At 46.8% G+C, this 19698-nt stretch overlaps 1 protein-coding gene across 4 annotated transcripts in view; it reads left to right on the top strand.

Moving 5' to 3' along the window:
• GSTCD (glutathione S-transferase C-terminal domain containing) overlaps nt 1-19698 on the top strand; it is a 159745-nt gene that overhangs the window by 42221 nt on the left and 97826 nt on the right. For 3 of the 4 annotated variants that reach the window (XM_056566093.1, XM_056566080.1, XM_056566085.1), the window contains exon 3: nt 2361-2795. The exons of the other annotated variant lie outside the window; for it this stretch is intronic. In XM_056566093.1, coding sequence (XP_056422068.1) covers nt 2361-2795 — 435 coding nt within the window. The remainder of the gene's footprint in view (nt 1-2360; nt 2796-19698) is intronic. 4 annotated transcript variants of the gene reach the window in all.

Raw genomic sequence — 19698 nt, 5'->3', positions numbered from 1 at the left:
ATAGTATTTTTATGTCTGTCTGGATGACATATTGGTATCATTACCAGTGTATGGGCTGATGTAATGCAGGCAAAATGCTACAAATTCTTCATCTAAATCTACTATTGATATATACCATCAGGGAAAAGAAAGATGTGATTTGGTCACTGGTACTGCATACATGGTGGCTCATTCATGATATACTGTATGTCGGCATAGAATTCTGCTGGCTTCCCAAAGTCTGCCATGAAAGTAAGGTAATTATAGATGTGAACATAGACTTACATATACTGTAGTGCACACAAATGTATAATACATCCATATAGACATAAAACTATCTGTTTGTCAGCCTTCCTATTCTTTTAAAACCAGAGCTCTTTGAACACTTTCCCATCTACCTATAAGGGACATGACAGGAACTGCAACAGAGAAAGGTAAGATTCATTGTCCATTGGACTGGTGGTTACACTATGTGGTATTAAAGGAGTACTCCAGTACTGGAAATTTTATCTCCTATCCTGAGGATAGGAAATAAGTTTCAGATCGCGAGGGGTTGGACAAGAGCCCCCATACGGGTCTCCGGCCAGATAGCGTGTGTTCATCAGCAACGGCTGACATGCCCCCTCAATACAACTCTATGGCAGAGCCGGAGTTCTGCCTTAGGCAATCTCCAGCTCTGCCATAGCTCTGTATTGAGGGGGCGTGTCGATGGCCGCTTCGTGTGGTGGTGAACACGCGCTAACTGGCCTGAGTGTCGGGGCCCCGTACGGGAGACTGCGGGGTGTCCCAGCGGTCGAACCCTCGCAACCTTAAACTTATCCCCTATCCTTAGGATAGGGGATAATTTTTGCAATACTCGACTACATTAGAAAAGCTGTCAAAGTGAACATGCAACTGACACTAAAGGGACATTGTGGGAGATGAGGTTTTTTTCTGTCTGGCATTTGTATGGAGGCTGTGTCTAACCCTCTGTGAGAATTGTGGGGGTTGTTCTGTCATAAAGAAATGGGGGCTGATGCTGGCACCTGGAGAAATACAGGACGTCAGTGAGAGGAGGTGGTAGCTGACTTTATATTTGACACTGTTACACCCAGCTCTGCTTTAGGCTTTTCTATGTTCAAGCAAAAGTTAACATGAAAATAAATATATAGTATAACATGTACAGATTGTATTTAAATGGGCACTGTCAGATCCAAAAACTTTTTATATGTTGTTACTGATAAAATTGAAGACCTTTTGTAATATGGTTGTTAATTTTTTTTTTTTATATTTAACAAAAAAAACGGCTCCTGAAAATCCCACAATTAGGGGTCCCCATACCTACTGTGATACTAACCAGTCCTGCATCAGCATCAGGCTTGTCCATGAGTCATGGACAAGGCTGCATGAGCAGACACACCTCCCACCACCACAAGGCAGGGACTCATGCTCCCTTCCCCTTTCTAACACTGTGAGCTAATGAAAAAGGGTATTTATATAATTTTATATATATATTAATATATATATATATATATATATATATATATATATATATATATATATAATAAAATATAGGTGTAGAGGCATAAAAATTAGATGTACATAGTCAGCATTAGGTACTGAGTAAGTAACATATTATTATTATTTTTTTTTGTTGTGAAATCAGGACAGGACAGGTATGCTTTAAGGGGTCTTTTAAGACATTTTACTGTATTTAACCATGTCCATTGCTGCAGAGGTCAAGTAAATGTAAGTTTAGTCATACCTGTGGTTCTGTTCATAGTGATCAGGTAGCTTCAAACATTATATTTTATTGGGTCTTTCAAGTGTCTTGAAGGCATGGCCAAGCCAGCTTCCTCAATATCCAACCACTCCCAGTGCAACCTGCCAAACAGGTTTGACATTGCTTAAATCTTTTTTTGCACTATTGAAATCCTGCTCCTGCACTTTGAACCCCGCAGATTTCAGTAGACATTTATTACATCAATTACATTGCAATGGGAAGTGTTAGAGAGTGATCACAGAAGGGAAGCTACAGCAAGTCACTGGTTTGGCCATGCCTCCCAGATACCTGAATGACTAAATAAAAGTTCTGGTTTGAATATACCAATAAGGCCCCTTTCACACTGCCATTGCTCCCTGTTGAGAACGGCTGTTATAGTCTCTTTTAAAAACATTTTTACGGCAGTGCGAGAGAAGCCCAAGTATGATTGAAATTGTTTTTGTGTGTCCTATCCAGCAGTGGCTGTGGTTTAATAGGGAAATATCTAGACAGGCTCCCTTCAGGGTAGATATGCTGCCAATAGATCATTTCTCTCACTTGACATTGAGTGTTTTAGCTTTTGAGTCAGAAAATTGTATATATTTATCAATTTATGAGTTGCTATAATATGTTTTTGTAGGTTAGCCAGTGGACCAGGCTTTGTGAGATCAGCATCCCATGGGCTGTGGAAACCTTTCTGAAAGACCCTTCTGCCACTATTCCTCCAGAAGTTCTTCAGCTTGAGAGAAAACTGGGAGAGCCAGTTAGAGTCCACAATGATGATAAGATACGTCGACAGAAAATGCAGGAAATGAAATCTAATGAGAATGGTAAAAGAAAAGAAGCACAGAAGGAAACTACTCAAAACAACTTTCAAAAACCTCCTAGTCTGGAACTGACAGCAGCTTTGTCCAGACTTAGTGTCCAAGATCCACCCATAAAAACTGCAAGAGAACCTGCCCACATCAGGAAAGCAAAGACCTCAGACCTCCCGTCTCTCGAGCATGTCTTTGCTGAGGGCCTCTATTTTACCCTGACTGATGTTGTTCTGCTGCCTTGCATCCACCATTTCCTGGTAAGACTCAAATTCCTTTTTTTAATGAGCTTTTTAGATTAAAAATATGCATCATTATCTTGCTGCTAGGCCACACAAAATAAGAAAACCGTTGGTAAGCCAATCACATTTCATTTGGGCAATGTGTAATACAGAATGGCTGCAAAGAAAATGAGCTGTCCATTTCCAGGGCTTGTGCATTATTATTCTCTGCATAGAAAGCTACCATAGGATTTATGCCATGTATTTTGTGGCATATATTTCTGGAAGACAAAGGAGGCGAATATACTAAAACTAGGGTTGGTTATTAATGTAAGGACAAAGGGGCAGTTGGCCGCACATAGGGATGGAGGAACAGGCGAGTCAGAGCTTGTGGTTATAGAGAACAGGCCCGCATGATTATTATTGTAGCCTTCCCATATGTTGTTAGAAGGTGGCCAGCCCCTTTAATTAAACCCTTGCCAGTGTTAGGCCACGTTCACTGAAAATGTGCAGAATGTCTATCCAGAAAATACGGACGGACATTCCGGCCATTTGCTTAATTTGGCGGCACTAGAAACGTGAAAATGCACTGTCTTTATAGACTGTAATGCATTTCTGAGCGGAATCCGCAGAAACATTGAACAGGTTGGTTGTTTCTGTGGACACCGAAATCAGGATTTCTGCGGCAGAAATATCTACCGTGGAACTTCTGCCATGTGCAAAGTGAAGCAGGATCCCATTGAATTCAGACTCTGCTCCAGCTAAATTTCCAAGCAGAATATTTCAGGGGAATTTAGCTTGGATATTCCGTGGTGTGAACATAGACTTAGATCGAATTGGATTTACCAAGAGGTGCCTCATGTGGCAGCCTCCGAAATCTATATCAGCTCTCGGCTGTTGTAGATTTCCACTACAATGTACGCCTGCCAGCAGGCATCAGGTTTGCTGCGCGGAGTTTACAGCCCCCTGGCAAGAGTTATACAGATGAGCCAAATTCACAAACTTTTGCGACTTTTGGCAAATCTGTGCTTTGCTTGGAGCTTAAGAAATTTCCCCCAAAATTTTCCACGGGAATCTAACCTAATAACAAAAAATGTTTGTAAATGTCTGAAAACACCAAGAGTTTTATTGGTGGTGCATATCAAATTATAGAGTTATGGACAAAGGTTTTGAGACTGACAAAAAAAGATGTTCCCAAAGTTTGCTCTTTCAGTTTTTATAGTGGCAATTTGCATTAACTATTAATTGTTACGAAGAGGGATTAAATGAATTACAATAAATTACAAAGCCATTTTTTTTCCATGAAAATAACCTATTCACAATATCCCATTTCCATTGAATTTTAAAATAACATAATTTTAGTGATCTTCTCATTAGCTGAGGAGAAGGTGTTAATGATGACAATTTATCTGATATCACTCTGTCATGCTGACTGAATTTGAAGAGCAGACTGTTGCCAGAACCATCTCCTAAAGACGATTCAGCTATGTGACCAGGATTTTTTTTATTTGCTTATGCTACAGGGGCTGTACAGTTGGTGTAGTTCATAATATAATGTCTGTACATGTGTGTGATGGTGGTCTCAATTCTTCTGTGATTTTTGCCCCAATATTTATTTTTACCAGCATACAAAATTACTCATGTCTCGGGATTTCCCAGGTTGCAGTGCATCAAGACATGAAATCACTAGACAGGTGTGCAAAGGGAGCCTGTCCTGCTTCAATACGTGGAGTAACTGCTGGGTGGAAGAGATTATTTTGCAACAGCTGTAGGCACCCTGATTAGAAAACACTGAATGGATGCAGCTCATTTGTGCTGCAATGGGTGGGGTGACTGATGTGTGGGACTGTAACTTCACACTTACAATTATGGAAATACCAAGGTCACAAAAAGATAACCTGACAGGTATGTACTAAAATCACCTTATGGTGGATAACCCCTTTAACACCAGTGCAGAGCTTGCTCAGAATTCACAGCAGGCATGAAGAGTTTTGGAGGGTGTACTGGTGTCAAAAAGGACAACAATGAAGCTACTTATCTCCAGGAAAAGCATCAAGGACAGATGGACAGTACAGAAAGTACAGGGATTGGACTGCATAGGACTGGGGTAAAGTTATTTTCTCTTTAGACTTCTTGGGACATCTGAAAGACTGTACAGTATGTCAGGAGAATAAAAGGTGAGCACTACCACGAGTCCTGTTTCATACCAACAGAGACTAGATGTGTGTGGGGTTGCTTTTCATTTAAAGGAGTGGGCTCACTTACACTTTTGCCTAAGAACACTGCCATGAATAAAGAATGGTATCTAAACATCCTTCAAGAGCAACTTTTTCTTACAATCCTGGTGGAGCGCTCGCAGCGTTCTCCTGTTCGCAGCGCCCCGGTCAGACCTGCTGACCGGGTGCGCTGCGATAATGTTCCCAGCCGGGATGCGATTCGCGATGCGCATCCCGACCCGCTTACCAGACTCGTCCCCCATCTGTGCTGTCCCGGCGCGCGCGGCCCCGCTCCCTAGGGCGCGCGTGCGCCGGGTCTTTGCGATTTAAAGGGCCGGTGCGCCACTGATTGGCGCATGGGTTTTAATCAGTATCTTCACCTGTGCACTTCCCTATTAATACCTCACTTCCCCTGCACTTCCTTGCCGAATCTTGTTGCCATTGTGCCAGTGAAAGCGTTTCCTTGTGTGTTCCTAGCCTGTGTTCCAGACCTCCTGCCGTTGCCCCTGACTACGATCCTTGCTGCCTGCCCTGACCTTCTTCTACGTCCGACTCTGCTCTTGTCTACTCCCTTGTACCGCGCCTATCTCAGCAGTCAGAGAGGTTGAGCCGTTGCCGGTGGATACGACCTGGTTGCTACCGCCGCTGCAAGACCATCTCGCTTTGCTGCGGTCTCTGGTGAAAACCAGGAGCAACTTAGAACCGGTCCACCGACACGGTCCACGCCAATCCCTCTCTGGCACAGAGGATCCACCTCCAGCCTGCCGAATCCTGACAGTAGATCCGACCATGGATCCCGCTGAGGTCCCGCTGCCAGTTGTCGCTGACCTCACCACGGTGGTCGCCCAGCAGTCGCAACAGATAGCGCAACAAGGCCACCAGCTGTCTCAACTGACCGTGATGCTACAGCAGCTTCTACCACAGCTTCAGCAACCATCTCCTCCGCCAGCTCCTGCACCTCCTCCGCAGCGAGTGGACGCATCCAGCCTCCGTTTATCATTACCGGACAAATTTGATGGGGACTCTAAATTTTGCAGTGGTTTTCTCTCACAATGTTCCCTGCATTTGGAGATGATGTCGGACCAATTTCCAACTGAAAAGTCAAAGGTGGCTTTCGTGGTCAGCCTTCTGTCTGGGAAAGCCCTGTCATGGGCCACACCGCTCTGGGACCGCAATGATCCTGTCACTGCCTCGGTTCTTTCTTTCTTTACAGAGATTAGAAGTGTCTTCGAGGAACCAGCCCGAGCCTCTTCTGCCGAGACTGCCCTGCTGAACCTGGTCCAGGGTAATTCTTCTGTTGGCGAGTACGCCATCCAATTCCGTACTCTTGCCTCCGAATTGTCCTGGAATAACGAGGCCCTCTGCGCGACCTTCAAAAAAGGCCTATCCAGTAACATCAAAGATGTGCTGGCCGCACGAGAAATCCCTGCTAACCTGCATAAACTTATTCATCTGGCCACCCGCATTGACATGCGTTTTTCCGAAAGGCGTCAGGAGCTCCGCCAGGATATGGACTTTGTTCGCACAAGGCGGTTTCTCTCCCCGGCTCCTCTCTTCTCTGGTCCGCTGAAATCCGTTCCTGTGCCTTCCGCCATGGAGGCTATGCAAGTTGACCGGTCTCGCCTGACACCTCAAGAGAGGACACGCCGCCGCATTGAGAACCTTTGCCTGTACTGTGCCAGTACCGAACACTTCTTGAAGGATTGTCCTATCCGACCTCCACGTCAGGAAAGACGCACTCCGTCTCCGCACAAAGGTGAGACAGCTCTAGGTGTGAACTCTGCTTCTCCACGTCTTACTGTGCCTGTGCGGATTTCTTCTTCTACCTTCTCCTTCTCAGCTGTGGCCTTCTTGGATTCCGGATCTGCAGGAAATTTAATTTTGGCCTCTTTCGTTAACAGGTTCAACATCCCGGTGACTAGTCTTGCCAGACCCCTCTACATCGCCTCTGTTAATGATGAAAGATTGGATTGTACTGCGCGTTACCGCATGGAACCCCTCTTAATGTGCATTGGACCCCATCACGAAAAGATTGAATTTCTGGTCCTCTCTAACTGCACTTCTGAAATTCTTCTTGGACTACCTTGGCTTCAACGCCATTCCCCAACCCTCAATTGGACCACCGGGGAGATCAAGAACTGGGGTACTACTTGCCGCAAAAACTGTCTTATGTCTGCTCCCAGTCCTGTCAGTCAAATCCCTATGGCTCCTCCGATACCAGGTCTCCCCAAGGCCTATCTGGACTATGCTGATGTTTTTTGCAAAAAACAAGCAGAGACTTTGCCTCCTCACAGGCCTTATGACTGCCCTATTGACCTCCTCCCTGGTACTACTCCACCCCGGGGCAGAATCTATCCTCTGTCCGCTCCGGAAACACAAGCCATGTCGGAGTACATCCAAGAGAATTTAAAAAGGGGATTTATCCGCAAGTCTTCCTCCCCTGCCAGAGCTGGATTTTTCTTTGTCTCCAAAAAAGACGGCTCCTTACGACCTTGCATTGATTACCGCGGTCTTAATAAAATCACTATAAAAAAAACGCTATCCCCTACCTCTTATCTCGGAACTCTTTGACCGCCTACGTGGCGCCAACATCTTTACCAAATTGGACTTAAGAGGTGCATATAATCTCATCCGCATCAGGGAAGGGGACGAGTGGAAGACCGCGTTTAACACCAGAGATGGACACTTTGAATATCTGGTTATGCCTTTTGGGCTTTGTAACGCCCCTGCTGTCTTCCAAGACTTTGTAAATGAAATTTTTTGTGATCTTCTATATACCTGTGTTGTGGTCTACCTGGACGATATTTTGATTTTTTCTTCTAACCTAGAAGAACACCGCCGGCATGTCCGCATGGTTCTTCAGAGACTTCGGAACAATCAATTATATGCCAAAATGGAAAAATGTCTCTTTGAATGTCAATCTCTTCCCTTCCTAGGATACTTAGTCTCTGGCCAGGGACTCCAAATGGACCCGGACAAACTATCTGCCGTATTGGATTGGCCACGCCCCTCCGGACTCCGAGCTATCCAACGTTTCTTGGGGTTTGCCAATTATTACAGACAATTTATTCCACATTTTTCCACTATTGTGGCCCCAATTGTGGCCCTAATCAAGAAAAATGCCAACCCTAAGTCCTGGCCTCCTCAAGCGGAAGAGGCGTTCAACCATCTCAAAACTGCCTTTTCTTTTGCTCCCTTACTCTCCAGACCTGATCCATCTAAACCCTTCTCACTGGAGGTAGACGCCTCCTCGGTGGGAGCTGGAGCGGTACTCCTACAGAAAAATTATTCCGGACATGCTGTTACTTGTGGTTTCTTTTCTAGGACCTTCTCTCCGGCGGAGAAAAACTACTCCATTGGTGATGGAGAACTACTGGCCATAAAACTGGCTCTCGAGGAATGGAGGCACCTGCTGAAGGGATCCAAATACCCAGTCATTATATACACGGATCACAAGAATCTCTCTTATCTTCAGTCTGCCCAACGGCTGAACCCTTGCCAGGCTAGGTGGTCGTTGTTCTTTGCCCGTTTTAACTTTGAAATTAATTTTCGCCCTACTGACAAGAACATTAGGGCTGACGCTCTCTCTCGTTCATCGGATGCCTCTGAAATGGAAGCTTCCCCGCAACACATTATTCCTCAGGACTGTCTGATCTCAACTTCTCCAGCTTCCATCAGACAAACTCCTCCTGGGAAGACCTTCGTCTCTCCACGCCAGCGCCTCAGGATTCTCAGGTGGGGACACTCCTCACACCTCGCAGGCCATGCTGGCATCAAAAAATCCGTCCAGCTCATCTCTCGTTTTTATTGGTGGCCTACCCTGGAAGCTGATGTTGCTGATTTTGTTCGGGCTTGTACAGTCTGTGCCCGGGACAAGACCCCTCGCCAGAAGCCTGCCGGTCTCCTCCATCCTCTGCCTGTTCCTGAGCGACCATGGTCTCAGATTGGTATGGACTTTATTACAGATTTACCTTTATCCCATGGCAACACAGTTATTTGGGTGGTCGTTGATCGGTTCTCCAAGATGGCACATTTTATCCCTCTTCCAGGTCTTCCTTCTGCGCCTCAGTTGGCGAAACAATTTTTTGTACACATTTTTCGCCTTCACGGGCTTCCTACGCATATCGTCTCGGATAGAGGCGTTCAATTTGTGTCAAAATTCTGGAGAGCTCTCTGTAATCAGCTTAAAATCAAATTAAACTTCTCGTCTTCTTATCATTCCCAATCCAATGGGCAAGTGGAAAGAATTAATCAGGTTCTTGGTGACTATTTGCGACATTTTGTTTCCTCCCGCCAGGATGACTGGGCCGATCTTCTACCATGGGCCGAATTCTCGTACAATTTCAGAGTCTCTGAGTCTTCCGCTAAATCCCCATTTTTTGTGGTGTACGGCCATCACCCTCCCCCCTTCCCACTCCCATGCCTTCTGGTTTGCCCGCTGTTGATGAGGTGACTCGGGACTTCTCCACCATCTGGAAAGAGACTCAAAAATCTCTCCTACAGGCCTCATCCCGGATGAAGAAACATGCCGACAAAAAAAGAAGAACTCCCCCTGTTTTTTCTCCCGGAGACAAAATATGGCTCTCCGCCAAGTATGTCCGCTTTCGTGTCCCCAGTTATAAACTGGGACCACGTTATCTTGGTCCTTTTAAAATCAAATGCCAAATCAACCCTGTCTCCTACAAACTCCTTCTTTCTCCTTCTCTCCGTATTCCTAATGCTTTTCATGTCTCTCTCCTTAAACCACTCATCCTTAACCGCTTCTCTTCCAAGGTTGTTGCTCCTACTCCTGTTTCTGGGTCCTCTGACATCTTCTCGGTTAAAGAAATTCTGGCATCCAATACAGTCAGAGGTAAAAAAAAAAATCTTGTAGATTGGGAGAATTGCGGCCCAGAGGAGAGGTCATGGGAACCCGAGGACAACATCCTTGTCAAGGACCTTATCCACAAATTCTCAGGTTCTAAAAAGAAAGGGAAACCCAAGGGGGGGGGGGGGGGTACTGTAACGCCGAGCGCTCCGGGTCCCCGCTCCTCCCCGGAGCGCTCACAGCGTTCTCCTGTTCGCGATGCGCATCCCGACCCGCTTACCAGACTCATTCCCCGCCTGTGCTGTCCCGGCGCGCGCGGCCCCGCTCCCTAGGGTGCGCGCGCGCTCGCCGGGTCTTTGCGATTTAAAGGGCCGGTGCGCCACTGATTGGCGCATGGGTTTTAATCAGTATCTTCACCTGTGCACTTCCCTATTAATACCTCACTTCCCCTGCACTTCCTTGGCGGATCTTGTTGCCATTGTGCCAGTGAAAGAGTTTCCTTGTGTGTTCCTAGCCTGTGTTCCAGACCTCCTGCCGTTGCCCCTGACTACGATCCTTGCTGCCTGCCCTGACCTTCTGTTACGTCCGACTCTGCTCTTGTCTACTCCCTTGTACCGCGCCTATCTCAGCAGTCAGAGAGGTTGAGCCGTTGCCGGTGGATACGACCTGGTTGCTACTGCCGCTGCAAGACCATCCCGCTTTGCGGCGGGCTCTGGTGAAAACCAGTAGCAACTTAGAACCGACCCACCGACAAGGTCCACGCCAATCCCTCTCTGGCACAGAGGATCCACCTCCAGCCTGCCGAATTGTTGCTAAAAAGGACCGTTCTCGTCTAATTTCTCCACCTATTAACTGTTCACAACACAGTCGCTCTAATTTTCAGAACAAACCGGTCATAGCACTCACTTATTCTCCCCAATTTACACAGGTCAAGAACATTATCAATAGACACCTCCATTTCCTGAGACAGGATGAAACTGTAGCAAAAATATTATCTAAAGGTTGTCACATAGTCCCAAAAAAGGCAAAAACCCTGGGAGATATTCTTTCCCCTAGCTTGGTATTGTCCAACACAGTTAATAGAAATAACTGGTTGAGTAATAGAGGATTTTTTAAATGTGGCGGTAGGATTTGTAGAACTTGTAATTATGCTAAATTATGCACACAATTTTCCAATGCAGAGCAAACCAAAAATTATCAGATAAAAGATTATATTAATTGTAACCACCACAATGTAGTCTATGTCATTGAGTGTTCGCAGTGCCAACTTAAATACGTAGGCTCCACTTCTAGGAAACTTAGGGTCAGAGCGCTGGAACATCTCAATGACATAACCAGCAATGCCGTAAGAAACCGATCGGCAGCATCTTTACATTTTAAAACTGTACATGGTGGCCACATTAACTATTTTCAAATTTATGCTATAGAACGTGTTCACATAGGACCCCGTGGTGGTTGTGTGCGGCGAAAATTGTTGGAACGTGAGGCATTCTGGCAATTCACTTTGGGCACCAGTGCACCGAAAGGTCTGAATTTAAAGAGAGAATTGCTGTTCCATTATTAGCGCCGCAGTCACACACACACGTTTGTTCCATTTTCACAGCGGATTATAACTGGTGTACATTTTATATGTTTTTTTTTTCATATCACCATGTTATTCTCCTGTGTTGTACAAGCCATTTGTGCAAAATTGCATATTAGTGTATTGTTTTTAGCTTCTTGTACTTTTACTAACATTTTGTTCATGTTTTGTATTAGTATCCTCCTCTGCACTGTTGTCAGCGGTCCAAGTGTAGTTTAATTGGTGGTTAACTCTCCACCCACTACCTGGTCGGTATTTAACTGACACCTGTGCAGATGGATGACATCACTGACGAAGGGCGCATGCGCCTGAAACGCGTCTGATCTGCTGGTTGCTTTTACTGCTTTTACTGTGAGTTCTAATAAAGTCTGGATTTCTATTGACCCACGCTGGATCATCTCCTCTTCTTGCCGAATCCTGACACCTGGATCAATTTGGTGATAACAATGCTTTTTCCAGTATCATGAAGCACCGTGTCACAAGGAAAAAGTGATAACTACACTAATAAGTGAATAAAACATTGACATTTTGGGTTCAAGACCAGGAAACAGATCTCAATCCCATTGAGAACCTGTGGTCAATTCTCAAAAAGCAGGTGGACAAATGAAAAACCTGAAATTGTGATAAACTGGAATGGGTTGTCATTGGTCAGGATTTGACTGTGTGTTGAAAAAGAAGGGTCAACACGTAAAATATTAATGTTTTGCATAAACATGATGTTTTTGTCGATAAAAGTTTAAAAGCTTATGAAATGCTTATAACTGTACTTTAGAAGGATCTTACTAAAACATCTAACAACACTGAAGCAGCAAACTTTGTAAAATCCTAAATTTGTGTCAGTCTACACTTTTGTATATGTGAAGTGATCATGATTTTTTTTTTCTTACCTACCTCTAGCAGTTGTTTGTGCTGCTATGCTGATCCAGTTCTGATGACAGTGTAGAGAATGTTTACCATTTTCTGCGGCAGTGCATGGTAAACAAAGTTGTAAGTATGGTCTTTGTTCACAGGTGATGACTTCATACCGGCACTCATAGACTATCCTATTACTGGGAGAACTGACAGATGTGAACTCCCTTGGTTATCTCACCAAGACATGGGGAAACACGTCTTACTTGAAGACAAAGTCGTGCAGACACATAGGCTCCATAATTACAGCTGATACCTTCTTCAGTAATGTGTGGTTTCCGATATCACAAGCTCAGACTACTGTCATAGCTATCACATATTTTCACTAGTATGTCAAATGTGTTGTCTGGATCACGAATGTTGGAAAATGTTTAAGTTTACTTTATCACGTGACATTGTAAATGTATGCCCGCTTCCTTTCTATGAATCGCACTCAGGGGTTAGTTCCGACAGCTATCAGCAGACAGGACCCGTGGCTAATGCTGGACATACCCGATTTGGCCGATATTGCAGGGTTCCAATCAGCTGTTAGAACAAGGGACGGGAAGTCTTTTATCTGCTTCCATGCTGTTGGCTCGGCACTCCAGTGCTGCAGGAACCTAAGTAGCCTGTAGTAATGGAGGGCTAATACACTGATAAATGCTGTGCTTTGGCACCGCATTGTTCAGTGTATACAATCTAAAGATTACATGTAATATTCCCCTATGGCAGTGGTCTCAAAACTCGCACCAGGCATCTGGACTTTGTATCGCCCAATGCCTGGGACATGCAGTTCCGTGAGCCGGGCAGTTGATTTCTTCAGGCATTTAGCCCTGCATCGGGCAAGCAGGGCTAAATGCCGGAAGACTTCACACACTTCGGCAAACACTGCTACATGTGACCCGGTGCACATATGATGGGGCAACCCCGTCACTAAACTGCTACTTACATCTGCCTGTGGGGACTTCCTGGCGGAGGTGCGCTCAGTGAGTGACATCATCGCAAGCGCCGGACAGGGACGCCGACGTCCTGCGCAGTGCATGCGATGACGTCACTTATCGCGCGCACCTCCGCCAAGTCCCCGCAGGCATATGTAAGTAGCGCAGGCCAGGTGGGGAATCTGCTACGGCTACCTAATGTGGGGAATCTGTTTTAAAGCTACCTAATGTGGGGAATCTGTGCTAAGGCTACCTAATGTGGGGAAACTGTGCTTAGCTACCTAATGTGGGGAAACTGTGGTGCGCTACCTAATGTGGGGAGACTGTGCTGCACTACCTAATGGGGGGAACTGTACTGAGGCTACCTAATGTGGGGAAACTGTGCTGTGGCTACCTAATGTGGGGGATCTGTGCTAAGGCTACTTAATGTGGGGAAACCATGCTGCGCCACCTAATGTGGGGAAATTGTGCTGCACTACCTAATGTGGGGAATCAGTGCTGCGCTACCTAATGTGGGGAAACTTTTCTGCGCTACCTATTGTGGGGAAACTGTTCTACGCTACCTAATGTGGGGAAACTGTGCTGTGGCTACCTAATGTGGGGAATCTGTGTTACAGCTACCTAATGTGGGGAATCTGTGCTACGACTACCTAATGTGGGGAATCTGTGCTACGGCTGCCTAATGTGGGGAATCTGTGCTACGGCTGCCTAATGTGGGGAATCTGTGCTACGGCTACCTAATGTGGGGAATCTGTGCTACGGCTACCTAATGTGGGGAATCTGTGCTACGGCTACCTAATGTGGGGAATCTGTGCTACGGCTACCTAATGTGGGGAATCTGTGCTACGGCTACCTAATGTGGGGAATCTGTGCTACGGCTACCTAATGTGGGGAATCTGTGCTACGGCTACCTAATGTGGGGAATCTGTGCTACAGCTACCTAATGTGGGGAATCTGTGCTATAGCTACCTAATGTGGGAAATCTGTGTTATGGCTACCTAATGTGGGGAATCTGTGCTACAGCTACCTAATGTGGGGAAACTATGCTACCTAATTTGGGGAAACTGCTACCTTCCTAATGTGGGGAAACTGCTGCTGCCTACCTCTCCCCCAGCAGTAGCACCCGCATCATCCGTCAGCTCATGCTATTACCACAGGGGGGTAGGGGGAATGGGAGTGCTACTGCTGGTGGGGGGTGTTGCTGGTGGATGATGGGGGTGCTACTGCTGGTGGGTGGTGTTGCTGGTGGATGATGAGGGGCGGATGATGGGGGCATTATATGTGAGGTGTGCATGATGGGGCATTATATGTTAGGGGTGCATGTGGCCCAGCCTCACCCAGCCGTTACCTCTAGTGGCCCCCAGATAATTTGAGTTTGAGACCTCTGCCATATGGGGACAAAAAAAATAGTGAAAAAGGAATAAATGTGAATAAACCCCTTCCCCAATAAAAGTTTGAATCACCCCCTTTTCCTATTTTTTTTTTAAATAAAGTAATGTAAGCAAATATAAATATAAATGTATGTGGTATTGCCACGTGAGCATAACTGTCTGAACTATTAAAATATAATGTTAATTTAACCCCATAGTCAATGGCCTAAACGTAAAAAATACCAAAGTCTAGAATTTTGTATTTTTGGTCACTTCATATACCAGAATTTTTTTTTAAAAAGAGATCGAAAATTCCCCTCAAAACATAAAAAATATCAACAAAACTTACAGACCAAAGCACAAAATTTAGCCCTCATATATCCCTGTATATGAATAATAAAAAAAGTTATAGGGATCAGAATTAAAAACTTTTAAGCATATTAGTTTTCGTACAGAAAGTTTATAATTAATTAAATTCAAACCTACATAAACTGGGTATCATCTGGACCTACAGAATAAAGATAATGTGTCATTATTACTGAAAGTTGCACTGCATAGAAACGGAAGTCCCCAAAAAACAACAAAGGGCTTCAAAGTTCAGCAGCAATTTTCCAATTTTTCCAAAAATTTTCTAAATCAGAATTTTTCAAGGGACCAGTTCAGTTTTGAAGTGGATTTGAGGGGCCTTGGTATTAGAAATACCCCATAAATGACCCCATTATAAAAACTACACCCCCCAAAGTATAAAAAAAATGACATTCAGTAAGTGTTCTAACCCTTTAGGCAACGGTTTAGAAACAAACGCACAGTGATCTCCAAACTATGGCCTTCCAGATGTTGAAAAACTACAAATCCCCCTCATGCCCAGACAACAAACTGCTGTGTGGGCATGCTGGGAGTTGTAGTTTTGCAAGATCTAGAGGTCCACACTTTAGAGACCACTGCACAGTGATCTCCAAGCTGTACTCCTCCAGCTGTTCCAAAACTACAAATCCCAGCATGCCCAAACAGCAAACAGGTGTCTGGGCATGCTGGTTGTTGTAGTTTTGCAACATCTGGAGGGCTAAAGTTTAGAGACCACTGTATAGTGGTCTCCAAACTGTAGCCCTCCAGATGTTGCTAGTCATCTCATCGGCTTCCCTAGTCTGCACCAGGGAGCCAGCTGCACTTCATCGCCGCCGCCGATGGTAAGTGACCTCCGGCGCCAGTCACAGGACAGTTCCCCCATTCTGCCCGGACTACTATGGGTGGGCAGAACGGGGGAACCGAACTTTAACCCCCCTCGCCCCCGATATGCTATTGGTTGGTCGCTTTTGATCAACCAACAGCAGGGATAGGAGGGGTGGCACCCCTGCCACCTCACTCCTATCCCTTCAGGGGGATCGTCGGTGTCTTTGTCAGCAGCGATCCCCTTTATTTTCCGGGTCACTGGAGACCCGTATGACCCGGAATCGCGGCAGATCGCCGATCTGAATTGATTTGATGATTTCAGCAGGCATCCCGGTCCGTACGCCCTGAGTCCTTAAGTACCAGGGAACGAGGGCGTACCTGTACGCCCTGGGTCCCTAAGTGGTTAATATGTTGCTACTGATAAAATTAAAGACCTTTCATAATATGGTTGTTTAAAAAAAAATTATATTTAAAAAGAAAATGGCTCCTGAAAATCCCACCACTAGAGGTCCCTATACCTATTGGGCCACTAACCAGTCCTGCAGCAACATTAGGCTTGTCCATGAGTCATGGACAAGAGATGACTCCTGGACAAGGCTGCATGAAAGGAGGTATTTTTTTTATAATAAATATAGGTGATAGAGGCCAAAAAAATTACATGGTCAGGATTAAGTATTGAGTAACTTTCTTTTTCTGCTAAAAATAAGCCTCATATGGCTTTGTCATAGCAAAGTTAAAAAGTTGTGGCACTTGGCAGGTGACAATGGAAAAATGGAAAAAAAATTGCTTGTGCATTAATGTACCGAAGGCATTCAAGGGGAAAGAGTTATTATTTATCTATTGATTTCCTGTTGTATTTATAGCACCAATATGTTGGGGAAGATTTATTAAAAACCTGTGCAGAGGAAAAGTGGAGCAGTTGCCCATAGCAACCAATCAGGTCGATTCTTTCATTTTTAAAAAGGTCTCTAAATAATAAAATAAGTGATCTGGTTGCAATAGGCAACTGGCAACTTTTTCTGGTACCATTCTCAATGGAAGATTTTAACGTTAATTCTCAACCATTTGCCTTCACAGGATGAGTATGTTCCTCCTAAATGGCAGGCACTTGTCAGATTAGGAAGAGCATACTCATCCTGCAATTAAACTGTCACAGCCAAGTTAAATTACTCCAATTTGCCCCCTCCCCCTCAAACTTTGTTTACTCTCCAAATTCCAGAATAAAAATTGAATTCCAGGAATAAAAATTGATACCAAATACTTATATCAGTTGAGTTACTGAACCTGATGCTTACACAAACCATTCTGTATGCAAGTCCATTTATGGCTAGTCACCCCACATCTTATTATGCAGGAGGCCAGAGGTGACATCCCACCAATACAGGTCCTATTGGTCCAGTAATGTACTGCCGTGAAAAAATTACACTCCAGACGTTCACCCTAGAAAAAAATTGATTATTAATGCTGTTCAAGGGGAGGTTGGAATTAAGTGAAGTTCAAGATATGGAGCCAAGCTTACAAGCTCTGTGAAAGTGGTTATACTTTTATATTCCATATCTATGAACATGTAGTTCCCCAGATCTTTCCCCTCGAATTCCCCACCACCTTTAAAGGGGTACTCCGCTGTTCAGCGTTTGGAAAAAACTGTTCCAAACGCTGGAGCCGGCATCGGGAGCTTTTGAGCTGCGCCTTAAGAATATCTCTGTATTTTGCACCATTCAGCTTTTTTTTTTCAACTCTGACCTGTCTCCCTGTCCCAGCCACTGAAAAACGACCCCACGGAATAATGCTGCCAACACCATTGTTCACTGTAGGGATGGTTTTTGGCAGTGAATTCAATAGGATTTTGCTTCGCTGACAGATCTTTCTGCCACGGAAATCTAGATTCCGGTGTCCACAAAAAGAATAGAAATGTCTATGAGATTTCGCACTTCTGAGTGGTCCTAGTGCACGCCAGATTAGTCAAATGTGCAAAATGTCCACACGTGTTTTTCGTGCTGTCATTCCACACATTTTCCGTGGTGTGAACTAGGGATGTCCCGATACCGATACTGGTATCGGTATCGGGGCCGATACTAGCCATTTGCATGGTATCGGGGACTTGTTTAATGTCCCCAATACCATGCCCGATACCTGGTGCCGCTCTGCTGCCCCGTTCTTCGATCCACCCGTTCGCATCATAGTGTATCATGGAGGAGCATGTGACACGCACGTCACTCCGCCTCCTCCCCTGCGCCCAGCGTAACGCTAAGGAGGAAGCAGAGTGACGTGTATGTCACATGCTCCTCCATAGGACGACACGATGCGGACCGGAAGACGGGAGAACGGGGCAGCAGAGCGGCAGCACCAGCACTCGACAGAGGAGGTGAGCTGCCTGCAAGGAGGGGTCTGCTACTAATGTCTAAGCGGGGGGGCCCTGCTGCTGCTGTCTAAACGGGGAGGGCCCTTCTTCTTTCTAAATGGGTGGGGGGGGGCCTGCTGCTGTCTAAAGGGGGGGGCTGCTGCTCTTCTCTAATGGGGAGGGCCCTGCTGCTGTCTAAAGGGGGGCTACTGCTGTCTAAAGGGGGGGGGGGCTGCTGCTGTCTAAAGGGGGTGGCCCTGCTGCTGTCTAAAGGGGGTGGCCCTGCTGCTGTCTAAAGGGGGGGCCCTGCTGCTGTCTAAAGGGGGCCCTGCTGCTGTCTAAAGGGGGCCCTGCTGCTGTCTAAAGGGGGCCCTGCTGCTGCCTAAATGGGGGGGCCCTGCTGCTGTCTAAACGGGGGGGCCCTGCTGCTGTCTAAAGGGGGGGCCCTGTTGCTGTCTAAAGGGGGGCCCTGCTGCTGTCTAATAGGGGGGAGGGCCTGCTGCTGTCTAAAGGGGGGGCTGCTGCTGTCTAAAGGAAGGGGGGCTGCTGCTGTCTAAAGGGGGGCCTTGCTGCTGCTGTCTAAAGGGGGGGCCCTGCTGCTGTCTAAAGGGGGGGCCCTGCTGTCTAAACGGGGGGGGGGCCCTGCTGCTTTCTAAACGGAGGGGCCCTGCTGCTGTCTAAAGGAAGGGGGGCTGCTGCTGTCTAAAGGAAGGGGGGCTGCTGCTGTCTAAAGGGGGGGCCCTGCTGCTGTCTAAACGGGGGGGGGGGGGCCATGCTGCTGTCTAAATGGGGGGGCCCTGCTGCTGTCTAAAGGGGGGCCCTGCTGCTGTCTAAAGGGGGGCCCTGCTGCTGTCTAAAGGGGGGCTGCTGCTGTCTAAAGGGGGCCCTGCTGCTGTCTAAAGGGGACCCTGCTGCTGTCTAAATGGGACCTGCTGCTGTCTAAACGGGGGGGGGGGGGCCCTGCTGCTGTCTAAAGGGGGGGGGGGCCCTGCTGCTGTCTAAAGGGGGGGGGCCCTGCTGCTGTCTAAAGGGGGGGGGCCCTGCTGCTGTCTAAAGGGGGGCCCTGCTGCTGTCTAAATGGGGGGGGGCCTGCTGCTGTCTAAACGGGGGGGCCCTGCTGCTGTCTAAAGGGGGGCCCTGCTGCTGTCTAAAGGGGGGGGGCTGCTGCTGTCTAAAGGGGGCCCTGCTGCTGTCTAAAGGGGGCCCTGCTGCTGTTTAAATGGGACCTGCTGCTGTCTAAACGGGGGGGGGGCCTGCTGCTGCCTAAAGGGGGGGGGCCTGCTGCTGTCTAAAGGGGGGCCCTGCTGCTGTATAAAGGGGGCCCTGCTGCTGTCTAAAGGGGGGGCCTGCTGCTGTCTAAAGGGGGGCCCTGCTGCTGTCTAAAGGGGGCCCTGCTGCTGTCTAAAGGGGGCCCTGCTGCTGTCTAAAGGGGGCCCTGCTGCTGTCTAAACGGGGGGGCCCTCCTGCTGTCTAAAGGAGGCCCTGCTGCTGTCTAAAGGGGGGCCCTGCTGCTGTCTAAGGGGGGGGGGGGCCCTGCTGCTGTCTAAAGGGGGGGGCTGCTGCTGTCTAAAGGGGGGGGCCCTGCTGCTGTCTAAAGGGGGGGCCCTGCTGCTGTCTAAAGGGGGGCCCT

The sequence above is a fragment of the Hyla sarda genome, chromosome 1, assembly GCF_029499605.1.
Source record: "Hyla sarda isolate aHylSar1 chromosome 1, aHylSar1.hap1, whole genome shotgun sequence".
Taxonomy (NCBI): Eukaryota; Metazoa; Chordata; class Amphibia; order Anura; family Hylidae; genus Hyla; species Hyla sarda.
The sequence above is the reverse complement of the archived record's forward strand: the minus strand, read 5'-3'. Positions and strand labels throughout refer to the sequence as shown.